Source organism: Dicentrarchus labrax, unplaced genomic scaffold, assembly GCF_905237075.1.
Source record: "Dicentrarchus labrax unplaced genomic scaffold, dlabrax2021, whole genome shotgun sequence".
In the NCBI taxonomy this organism is placed as follows: Eukaryota; Metazoa; Chordata; class Actinopteri; family Moronidae; genus Dicentrarchus; species Dicentrarchus labrax.
The window spans coordinates 6,771,884-6,784,742 of record NW_026136715.1 but is presented as its reverse complement, the minus strand read 5'-3'; the positions used below and the strand labels follow the sequence as shown (position 1 = coordinate 6,784,742).

General features: G+C 41.7%; 1 protein-coding gene across 1 annotated transcript; it reads right to left on the bottom strand.

The window, feature by feature from the left end:
* Window positions 1-343: 343 nt before the first annotated feature.
* On the bottom strand, window positions 344-12,197 carry tamalin (trafficking regulator and scaffold protein tamalin). Its single transcript, XM_051425292.1, has 8 exons — window positions 11,833-12,197; window positions 9,533-9,585; window positions 7,805-7,859; window positions 5,666-5,768; window positions 4,116-4,209; window positions 2,571-2,637; window positions 1,583-1,649; window positions 344-1,299 (listed from the first exon to the last, which is right to left on the bottom strand). Exons 1-8 carry the CDS (start codon window positions 12,028-12,030, stop codon window positions 803-805), a joined length of 1,134 nt encoding a protein of 377 aa, XP_051281252.1. The 5' UTR covers window positions 12,031-12,197; the 3' UTR covers window positions 344-802.
* Between the last annotated feature and the right edge of the window lie 662 nt (window positions 12,198-12,859).

Genomic DNA, 12,859 nt, shown 5'->3' with positions numbered 1-12,859 from the left:
ACAATAAACTGTGTCATAGCCGACACAACAGCCTCCATTCTGGATACCTTGAACCACAAAAAGCCTAGAACCATACGAAACCACGCACTAACCTCCTAAACTCGGGTGATAACATTCTTAAATGGAAGAAGAGTTGTGAAACTATAAAGACGTACTATATTTAAAAGAATCACATGGAGCAGGACGCATCCCCACTGGGGGAAATTACAAACAGAATGTGTCTACACTCGAGATCTGAGCGCTAATTTAAGTTTGGCAGCTACAATTCCCACAAACAGTTGTGGCCTGTGGAACAAGACAGCTTTTCTTGCAAGTTTTGCACAAAAATAATGAGCATATCATCTGAAAATGCCACATTTTTTATTTTTAGGAACCGTGACTTAGGCAGAAAAAAAATATATAACAGGATCAATTTGAATGATCTAAAGTAGGTATCAAACTTACAAAATGTTGTGTTGCACAATCACAACAGTAACGGGTCATTTACTCAGCTGTCAAAAGTGGGTGCATGCTGTAAAAACTGGAAAATCCTTCATTCTGTACATAAACCTGACATGTTAAAATAAATAAATAACTTAGAGAAAACAATTTGAAAAGTTATGTACAGCTGTGAAACAATGAAGGCTACAGGACGCGGCCAAATGTTCATTGGTCTACTCAAACATGGAGAGGTGCAGCTGTAGAGCCATTACTTTGGTCTCTTCAGTCTTTGGGGCTTCTTGCACTTTTTTTCTTTGGCAGTTTTAGTTTGACAGTCACTGGTGCTTTAAGTCTTTGGGTCTGTGAAGTTCAGGTGAACCACTCACAGTTTGCTCTCCTCCTCCTCCAGCGGTCGGTTCAAGCCTGGGATGAATTTGAGGAGTCGCCTGCGGAAGCTTTTCTGTTTGGGCTTCCTCTGCAGTGTGCTGAACCCTCCCTGCTTCTCCCCCGAGGTGGAAGACGACGACGACGACGAAGGTCCCCTCACGTAGCTGCGTGTGCTGGCGCTGCGGGTCAGGTGCGTCTTGGCCGTCAGGAAGAGCTCGCTGGCCGGTCGGAGACGCTGCTGCCTCTGCGGCGGCTGCTCTTTCTTTTTGTCTGCAATGGTGTTGTCCGAGTCCACGCTGCCGTCCACCTGGTACAGGCAGGTCTGGTAGAGAGGGTCATCCTCTGTGGCTGTGCTGAGGAAGCTGGCGCTGCTGCTGGTGCTGCCGGTGCAGCGGAGGGCTCTCTGAGCGGCGGGGCTGGGAGTGCCGAGGCTGCCGTATACACCTGCAGACTCCAGGGACTCGTACACTGCAGCATCACTCATTACTATGCCTACAGGAAAGAGTGGCAGAGTTAGGATAGTGGACTAGCTGCATCACTGAACACACAGGAATGCTAGAAACTATTCAAATGGCAGTAAAGTGGACTAGAGTGGTTTTTTATTTGTATAATGTTTGTTTAATCTGCTGAATGAAAACTAATAAAAATTAATGATTTGAAATCTGGATTTCACTTTGATGTTTTAATACTTGTATTGTTTGTTTTACTGTATGTACAAGCATGTACACAAAGGTTTCTAAATAAAAGAGGATACATAAAACTCCATACAACCTACCATGAACAAGCCTCTGCTCCTGCACCATCAACGACCGATATTCATCCCATTTCTCATGAAGGGTTTGCTACAAAAGGAAGAGAACAGAAGAGATAATGTTAAATAATTGTGACAACAAACCACAACACACTCATGGAAAAGGATCTTTAACTCTACTGAAGTATAAAAAACAATGCCACAGAAAGGTAGGACATATTAATGTAAATCACAACAGGTTGTCAGCTCATGTATAACAAAGATCTGGTGATGTGACACTTTAATATGCAACTTTTAAAAGCAATAAAAGACTAAAGAATAAATGCTGTATTGCTTGGGGAATATTCTCAGACATTCTTTGTGAAACAAGAACTGCATTGACAAATAAGAGAAGTTGCAGGCTAAAACCAACAGGAAGATGACGTATTAAGAGGGCATTCCCAAATACCACTAAGTTACACGCAACTTAATATGAATATCATTGTATCAGTTTTTGTCTTGGTGATGTAGTTGGTATTTCTCAGTAAGTGTTTTTGATTTTCCCCAACATGAATCCACAATGATATCATATTCAATGTGAAATCAACATCTACTAACAGTTTCACCCCAAGCAAGTCAAGTGCAAGTGTGTTCAGCAGCAACGTTAATCTTTAAAACGTTTGGGATTAGTATCTCAGAAAGCGGCTGTGTTGCAGCTCTCACACACTGGTGGATTAAGAGAGGGACAGCTGCTGTAATCTTGGGGGGGAAAAGCCACTTCACAGGCAGCTTTTTAGAAACAGCCACGAGTCAAGAATGTGTGCAGCGATCAGCGAGAGCCTGCTGGAGGAACTGCTGATGCAACAGGTGGTGCTGCTGGGAAGACAGGTGTGATGGGGGGGTGATGTCTATATACAGCATTATAACGTAATGTATGTGTGTGTATGTGGGTGGGTGAGGCTGGGGGACAAACAATCCGGCTGACTCACTGCTGACAAACAGTAAAAAAAACACACAGAGAAGACAAACTCACCTTCAGATACTGAAGCCGGGCCTCCAGCTCTGCTTTTCGGATTGAGTCACTGTAAACCGTCTCCAGCCTTTTAAATGTAAAACCAGAAGGCAACAGAATTAATAAGCGTTAACAGGAAGCGCTTATTAAAACCTACAAGGGCATAAAACGGCGATTTGAAAAACAAGTTGGACCATATGAAAGGCCCTTTTCATAAGACGGTGGCGGGAAGGGGTCTGGTATCAAACGGTTTACAAGCAAGGGGGAAGGATAAGAAACATATACACTTTCCACTCAAGATACTTCAGTGTGGCAAATCCTTTGAGTCACATGAGCGGCTGACCGACTTATAGAGCTTGTTTTCACTTTAACAGTTTATACAGACTTGAGTTTTTAAGTATAATTTGATGATGTCAGTCTATAAACTCCCTGCGTACACTGGCACCTTGATGCGGTTCACCTCACTTCTTTTGCAGCAGCTTTCAAAAGCTCACATACAGGGGCCTCGCTAATTGTCCTTTTAATCTTTTACAAGCAGAGAGGGAGGATGAGGAAGAGAGTGTGGTTCAGATTAAACACCCACTCAGCACTCAGCTTCAAGTGCCAGATATCAACGATGTTTGAGTTACTTAAGCTATGGTTGACAAATCTCTTTTACCTATTAAATGGAGACAAATATAGACTATATCTTGATTATTTTTAAACTTTTAAGCTGCAACTATGCTTCATTAGATGGTCGTAGAGCTTCTGAAACCCTGAAGCCTTTTCAAATGTCAGTTTGGGGGGGGAGCTGCGTCTGACCATTTCTGTAACTGTCTGAAAACTGGCAATCTGACATTCACAACCACATTACACAGCGATTGGCCAGCTGTGCAGAGGTGAGGAAGGAGCCAGTGTTCAAACTTCTCTCTTTAGGTCTTTTTTTTACCCCATTCTTGACAACTTTTTCACGCAAATAACTGAATGTAACACTGCGACTTCCAGGAAAGACGAGTCTGCAAATATGAGCGGTTATCTCTGTATTTAAATGATGTTGCGTCTGGCCCCTTAGACCAGACCAAAAGCCAGCTCAGCTTCTTAAGGGAACATCTTCTAACTGCTAGTTTTGCTCAACCAACAGATATATGCAATTGGCTGTGATAGAAAATAAAGAAAAGCAGCGAGTCCTCACATTTTTGCTCATTTAATAATTTGAACCAGTGATTCTCGAACCTATTCTATCACCCCTCCCCCCTTTAAGAACTAAAAATCCATCCTGCCCATGTAAACTGAATTCAATCTTTATTAACCATAAATAGATTTTGGCACACAAAGAGAGAGAAAGTCAGAGAGATGTGTTTTTCTGTTATTTTTCCCTTTTGAATGGATCTTTCTAAGCTGAGTTGTGACAGGAGTGCTTTGACGCTAACAACACTAAGAAATAAAACAATCAAAATTGCTTCCAATTTTTATGTCAAATTGAACTGGAATAAATGTAATGTATTTATTAATGAATTAAAAACCTGAGAACATTCACTAACACATTCTATATTGAAATTTAATGTCGCTTTCTGTCAGTCTGTGTACCTGATTGTGTTGCCGCAGGCCCTGATGAGCTGAACGATCTCCTTGTGCCTAAATCCCTCCACGGTGGCCTCGTTCACACTTGCGATGGTGTCCCCTGCGCACACACACACACACACACACACACACACACACAAACATCATGTCTGTTAACCAGCAGCCATAAGGTCAGGGTGCACTTCAATCCACTGTGGCTTCAATTACTGCAAGCTGCAGCCAACTGAGGCTCATTTGATTCTAAATGAAACCTCGACACATGTGCAACACAAATGTGGAAGGCCATGCGTGTGCAGTCGTGGCAAATGGCTCGTCACTGAACTGCAGTCACCTCATTGGGAAGAAGCTTATTTCAACATGTTAAAGATAAAATTAATGATCAAAGTTGCTTCCCAAAAATATAAAAAAAAACACTTAAAAAAGGAGGAAATGAATTACAGAGACGTGCAGATGTAAGCAAATACATTTGAGCTCAATCTACAACCAATGAGAGGAATCAAAGAGCCAAACATGTTCCAAAAGAAAAAAATCATTATAGGGATGATAAAAAGTTATTATTACTATGTTGAAAGCGAGCTTGTTGCGCTTTCTTTTGTTATGTTAAAACCACCTATGTTTATTTATATGAGTCACACCATTCCACTTTAGACCCTGCAGTTATTAGCTGTGGTGTGAACTCTCATGCGTGACAACAACCCTTGTGAGGTTTCAGCACAATGTCTATTTTCCTCTTTCAAAAACCACCGCTTAATCTGCTTCATGCAATGAAGTCACCGCGTTCGCAGCAAGGCAGCAGGGAACAATAGTGCAAGTATGCGAAGAATGTAGAAGTGAAACTGAAGTGACATACGCAGGATGGATGAAGGAGGGAGGTGGCTGAATCGGAGATCACCTTCCTTTTTCTTTTCCTTTATTGACACACTGATTGACGTAATGCTGAGAGCGGCCGGCTTGTGACTGAGCGGTCATGAGTTTTGAAAACCAGAGCCAATTTATAGAAGCAAGTGAACAACCGCCGCGATGCTCTTCAGCACAGACCTTCTTTTTCTCATCTTGCTTCAACAAATATTTTCTTCACTTAACTAATAAACACAGAACTTCTTGTGCTGGTTTATTAGCACACTCTTTCTATCTTTGAGGAATTCCTTTTAAAAAAGACCCAAAAAGGAAGCGAGCTGTTATTTGCCAAATACAAACAACACTTCATTTCAAAACTGCCATTTGAGAGGTTGTCTTTGCTTTACTCTATCTGGCACAGTGGTGAGAGGAGCTGGCACTGACGTGTTGGCTGAAATAGCCGCTCACTTGTTTGTTGACTGGAAAATGAGTAGGCGCACAGTCATATTTGTACTTCCCTAAACAGCCGGCTGAAAACACAAAGAGTGCTTTTGTTGATGTACAGTTTGTGGATTTTAGTTGGAAAACACAAAAGAGGATGAGCTGAACCAAAAACCTCTTCACACACACTCACTTCCCCTCACGTCTATTATGAGCGTTTTCCCAGGATATTTTAAGGCTTCGATACGGCTCAAAGGAAAATAGAAACACAAACTCACCAACTTTAAGTCCTGCTTCCTGAGCCGGGCTGTCATCGTGCACCTTACACACAAACGTGCACATCTCCACCGAGTTTTGGTCCTGATGGTGGAGGCCGTAAGTCTGAAAGAGACAGAAGAATCACACTGAACCACAGAAGCTTTATGAATACTTCCTTACGCCTCACATATAGGAATGATCTTACACAATGTGATTGATGTCAGCAGTTTTGAAATCTTGTAGACATGCATTTCAACACTGATAAACCACTGAATGGCAAGCTGAGGAAGTCATGGCAGACAATGCAGGAAAGCAGATCGTATCACTGAACGTGCAGAGATGTGGCACAAGCATGCAAAGCAAGTTTCACTTGTCTGATTAAACAGAAACTGTTGGTAGACGTTTTAATGTCAAACATTTGAGGGTAGATTCACAGGAGCCTGTATGTGTATCGAAAGGGTTCCTCCTGTCCATACTTTTTTTGTAAGAGAAGGGGGACAAAAGCCCTCCATTATGTGCATAAATATACTCGAAAGTTGCAGAAATTACAGCTTTAAATTCATCTGAAAATAATTTGAGGCTTCAGCAGACTGAACTAGAGAGGAAATCTTCCAAAGTTACAGTCTTTATAGTACAAAATTCCCTCTGTGTGTGTCTGTGAAAACACTGTTCACAGAAGCTCAAAGAGGGAATACTAAAAACAAAAAAGAACAATAACTCTGGATGATGACTACTCATACAATCTTTACTTGAACATTGCAATATATGTCTGCACAGAAAACACATCTGATCTCTTTACAGACAGTTTCTTACAGAGTCAGATAACTCTTTCAGCATACAATAGATTAGCCACTTTATAAACCTGCTGCTGCCACAAAACTCATTAAGAAACTGCTCCACAAACACAGATCACAACAAGCGAACCAAATACCAGCACCACCTCATTACATATCTAATATTTTGTTGTCTTGGGAACCGTTTTTGTTACTTCCACATGCATTTGCATGCTCTTCCTGGTTTCAGCCACCACATTCTCTCTACAGAAGGTCACTGGAGGCAACAGATACACTTCCTCTTGTCACTCAACTATCAGTCAGTCAAGATGCTGCTTCTGAGGGAGCCAGTAACTCTGCACCTCGACTAACAGGTCGAGAGACTCGAAAAACGATGGGAACGTCTCTTGAAAATAAAGCCCAAGTTATTGAGCTTCCCATCTGTTACAGTCAGTCAAGTGTTCCTATTAAGACATGGATCCAACTTGGATGAGTGTCTCTTATGGAAATTTGCAATGATTCAAATCTGCCTGTCTGCGTTTGCTGCTGGCTCACTGTGAGCTTCCTTTACAGCAGCCTAAAAGATAAACCATCCAAATATCGCTGAGATGCAAACATCATATTTACATGCTGGATGCTCAGCTCCACATATGTATTAACATAACAGGCACCGAGGGAGGGAAAACCACCAGGAAACACTCTAAAACTCATCTCTCTCTCTCTCTCTCTCTCTCTCTCTCTTGTGTGTTGACCGTCAAACTGGCCCTCATGATCTCACTTCCTTCTGGCCACAGGCAGGCAGGAAGGGCGGGAACCTCCATCGAAACCGTAAATAGAACAATTTGTCTTTTCCTCAATGCAGCCCTCCACTTCAAGAAACACTAACCGTCCCAGAACACATTACATTATCCGCATTACTGTGAAAACACTCAAACCCACATTTAACCATTTCAGAAAACTATTTAAAGAATGAGGTCTGCACAACAGAGCCGACATTGTGAGGCAGTGCTTCGGGGCGACGTGAGCGTGGCGAGAGAGATCTGTGAGATACTGAGGTCAAATGTGTGAAGCGTCTGCCTGCTGAGCCGGTGAGAACGAAGCAGGTATTACATGGGAAGCGTGTGAGCAAACCACAGGGCTTAAAATAAACACCGGGAGAGAAAGAACCCATCTCCTCTTCAGTCATATGACTAACATCAATGAGTTATTTGACTGATGCATGACCTTTCAACCCCCGGACGCCAGCGCAGGCAAACGTTGAGATTAAGAGATTTATGGGATAAGATGTACATGTTCCAGTCAGTCAGGCATGATGATCGGTTCACAGGGAAGTGGCCGATCAGGGAAATCCTGTTAAATGGCACTCGGGAGGTTAAGAAGTCTTACCTGGATCTCAAAGCCAAACGTCTCCTCGTCCTTTTTCTCCAGGACAACCACCTTTCTGAAAAAAAAGGAAGAGATTCCGTCAGTTTTTTACTAACTACTACTCTTTTCTGTATACACTTCAGCTCAACTTCTTTTGTATCCTCAGATTTGGCCGAAGCAGATGAGTCTTTTTGTGAAATTAACATGAGCTCCGAGGAGCATCTGTTTTGATAATCAATGAATCGCTGTCGATAAGTCACTTTTAAAGCGGAAATGCCAAATATTTGTTGGTTGCAGGTTCCCAGATGTGACAAATGGCTGCTTCTCTTACATTAAAAGTAGAGATTGTAGAAATTAAGTGTTGCATATTTACCTTATGATAAAGTAGAAGAATCAAGAGGAGGGGAAAAAAGCACAAAAGGGTTGTATTCAATGCAGAGCTGAAACTATTAGTCTATTAATCAGCAACCATATGGATAATTGCTAAGTTGCTTTGTGTCATTTTTGGTGTCAGCTTCTCAAATGTCAGATGTTTCTGCTTTTCACTGTTTTATATTATTGTAAATTGGGGTTTTGAACTGTTGGTTGGAAAAAAACAAAACAATTGAAGACGTCACCTTGGGCTTTAGGATATTTTGATGAACATTTTCACAGAATATAATAGTTAGTTGCAGCCTTGCTTTCAGGGTTATCTACCCAGAGATTGGGTTTTTTGTTTTTTTTATGAAAATCACCTTAAATCTGAAACCTCAGCTTCACTCTATCACTCTAACTAGAGCTGAACCATATAGTAAAAGCATCAAATTGTGATTATTTTGACAAATATTGTGATGCCGATATGATTCCCGAAGAGTGGGAATGATATTTTCTGTATCACAAATGTATTTATTCATAAAAACACATGTGACATTTTTTGGGGTCTGTACCAAATAAACATGTTTTCGTAAATCTGGAGAACAAGAGTTGTAGATCAGGTCAAACTACAGTGCTTTAATATAATGCTGTTTTATCAGACATTTTACCTTTTTATAAAAAAAAAAAAATGCAGCTTCTGTGATTTGCACATTGTAATTTTTGATAATAATTTGATTAATTGTGTAGTACTAACTCTAACATTGGACTTGAACTGCAGTAGAACCAGAGATACAACTTCTTGTACTACCACTCCCCATGTAAACAGCCTCTGATGTGTAAAAATCAGTGGAGCTCCCCTTTAAAGCAAATAAATATGTGATTTAATAAGCATACCCATCAGCTTTTTAGTCTGATGGTAATGGTGACATTTAAAAGACTCAGAATCATTTATAAAATAACATTTTTGTACTTTAAGACCAGGATGCGGAGGAGGTCGACAAGATGTTTACGTCCATCTCTGGATTCCTCTCTTCCATGTCCATCCTTATCTAAATTGCATAATGAGATATCTCTGCTGGCTGCACAGGACTTCTTCTGTGTCCAGCAGCATCTGGACGTCACAGCTAAGCGTACAGTACAAGGGTCTGTTGGACTGAGGGACGTCAGCACTGCATCCCTCATGCAGGGGCAGCAAAAACGCATGAAAATTCATGACAAACCTCAAGAATATCATGAATAACAATGCCAGCCATCGTTACAGATCACTGTTTGAATCATGGGGGGGGGGCGGGGGGCTTTTCACTCTGAGGGGGCGGCTCACTTGTTTGCAGGAGGGAAGGCTGTTGCCATGAAAACAATGGGTGTGAAGACAGTGAACGATTAGGGGGATTGTACCTTTGTGGTTCTGGTGACTGTGTGAGGGGTTTCCACTTCTGCAGCCCGCCACCCTGCCGGGAAGAAACGAAACAAGACATGGAGCGTGTCAGACACCTGCGTAAGATGCATGCGTGATTACTCATGAGGGTTTCCCCCGCACCCCACCCCCACCCCAGCATTTCCTAGGCACACCTACTGTACACATCAGTGCGTCGACCGGTCCAACGAGTCCTGAAGCTGCACGTGTGCGCCAAGCTTTGTGTTTGTGTTTTTAAGCCACTGAGTTATTATGCCGGTATAAAACATCAGTACTGAAACCCGAAATACGTGTCTGGCTGCTCTCTGTTTACTTCAAACAGTCACAACATCAGAGAGAGACCACAGAGGGCCTAAATTTAGCCTTTAATTTCACACAAAATCAGCTGCCTGCAGGCACTCAGACTGTTGACCCATCTGAAATTTTAGATCATTTAGGGCAAGTTTGTACAGATTCCAGCCTATTACAGAAACAAATAAGACACAGTGGTGAACACTGGGCTGGAATAACTGCCACAATAACCGCATTGAGTGAAAATCCAAGTCAACAGTAGGTCAAGACCCGGCCCTACCTGACTGTGTAAATAAGGAAGGCATCTGTCCAGAAAGGCTCCACTAAATCACTCACATTCAATCCTCGTCTGTTCCAACTCAATCACGTTCAAATGCTGCTCCTATGAAAGGGCTGCTTTGTGCCACAGTCTCTCTGGGTAGTAAAATGTTGCTTTCTTTATGTCTCCACACTTACAGAATTGTCCCACAGCCGTCTCAATGAGTGCATTTATTCCCACATACCCACAGAGACCAACGGAGGCGGCTGGAGCAGGATCTCCGTGCCTGTGTGCGCACAATGCACTGTTGTAGCCCTTTCGCTCCAGCTACTGCACACTAATGTATGTATGCATGCATGTATGTATGTATTGTGGATGACTGTGCCTCTCTTTACAGTACACTGTTGCAACAGTTCAAACTAACTGGGGATTTGTTCTCAGAAACTGAAAAGGAAGTTGCAGAATGGAATCAGTGAGCTTCATGAGACACAATAACCAGGAAGATTTGCCAATTGACCACCAGCAGTGCCAACTTCCAGCCTGTATTAGGCAACGCCGACTAAAGCTGATGTCATTCTGGACCATCAGAGAAGGAGGGGGGGCCTGTCAGTCCTGGGTCCTGTACTTCAATCATTCAATTAACTAATCCGGTCAAGCAAGTTGTTATCAGGTTAAAACGTTTAATTTGTTTACCTTGGATGATGTTTGCCGCAGTGTGCTCTTATTTTGAAATGAAGGCAGCATGTAAAAGTTATCTTAAAGCTGAATAAATGGCACTGTCTGATTCAAATGTGTACAAGTGAGTATACAGTCTGTACTTATGAGTTCAAATGACAAATTTCCCATCATAAAGTCAGTTTAATTACTTTCTTTTGGTCTTTTGACCTCAGTTTTCTAACAACTACAGTTGAGTTTATGTGTTTTTCCTCATAGTACTTATATTTTGTTGTATATTTTAGTATTTGGGTACCACAAAACTATTATATAGTTACACCAGGAGCTTGTAAGGGTTTCTCAATTACCTACATGTAAAAATCACCTCTAAAATCCTAATCATATCTACATGTTCCATCATCCCTCACAGGAAAGAGGAGTCATTATACTTGATAATGAGTTATTCTTGGACTGTTGTTTGTTGACAAGTCCACATATTAAGTAGCTCACAGCGCCCCGGGCTGTCCCTGACACAGCAGAGACCAGATTCAGTGTTTGGGTGGTCCACACTTGCCCCAGGATGGGCTACTGTTGGCCTTCAGTCAGATGCCCTCTACAGATAGTGTGAACAGCCTTCCAGCAGAGCTTTCCCAAACATTTTCCCATCTGAGTAAACTTCATCCCACTTAACTCCAGTTTAACTTTAAGACGAGGTAACACAAAGTTCAAGGGTTGACCAGCCACAATTACAAAATGATCTCTTCACCCTCCCCCCGTGAAACGCAAATAAAAAAGTGTTGATTTAGCAGAAAAGCCACAATCCAAAACCACAAGTGGAACTGGACATGAATTGATGCTAATGAGGCAAATAATAGCTTCTGCCTCTAGAGTGGAAAAACTTAATATTGAGCTAAATCTAACTGTAGAAAAAGCTCACAGAAATACATTTTAGAGTGCAGTTTTATAAGATTAAAATAACCTCAGACTAAAAAGACCCCCCCCCAAAAAAAAAAAAAAAATGAATGAGGGCACAACATAAAATAAAAAAAAGGTTATGAACACAAATGCACTTCTTACTTTTTTGAAGTTCCTGGGCAGAGTCCCTCCAGAGTAAGCCAGAGTCCTGTAGTTGTAAACCTCCGAGGAGTTGGTCGGTAGCTCCATCGTCCTGCAGCTGTCTGACTTTGACGAGGGGAAATAGATGTCGTTGTCCTGGGATGAGTGTCCACTCTCTGGCCCGCTGGAGTTCACCTTCTTCAGCCTCCTGAACGTCATGCTGAGGTTGGTTGAGGTTGAAGTGGGGAAAAAGTTGTTGGAAATAAAAAGATATAAAGAAAATATGTTGTTGTCCTGTGAAGAGAGAGATGCTGGCCGAGTCGTTCGCTTCAACGTGGAGGCAACTTCACTTCAAAAGTGAGTTCAGAGCGTTTCTTCTGAATAGGCTGCGGAGGCGGGGACTTTATTGTGAAGGACACGAATGAGTGCCAATAGCGACGTTGACGTGCATCCTTTACGCTGCCTTCGGGTGCGCCTCGGATTTTTTTCTGTGTCGCGTTTAGGAAGCTGAGCGTGAGCAGCTGCAAGTGTTGTTTTGTTTATGATTATCAGTATAATCCAAGACAGAGGGCAACAAGAGAATGAATCAGCAAATGTTTGGATAATCGATTAGTTGTTTTAATCTTTTTTTTTGGTAATTTCTAAAGCAACAATGACAATCATTCACTAGTGTCTGCTTCTAAAATGTGAGGATCTTCTGCTGTTCTCTGTGTTATTTCAATGTAACCTGAATATATTTGTAGTTTTGTACAAAAAAACCCCCAAAACATCTGAAGATCTCACCTTGATATAGAAATTTTGCTGGACATTTTTCACTCTTTTCTGATAATTTATAAATCAAACGATTAATGTGTTTATCAAGGAAATAACATTCAACATTAGCTTCAGACATAAATCAATGTTTATATTGAGACTTAAAGGGGAGAATTAACTTACCTAAGTTCAATGAATAGTTGTGAACAAGCACCACTCATTCCTTACAGTAGAAATCGCAGTAACTTTATTGACCTGGAAGATTTTTGTGTGAGTTCTCATCAGTGATGGTATG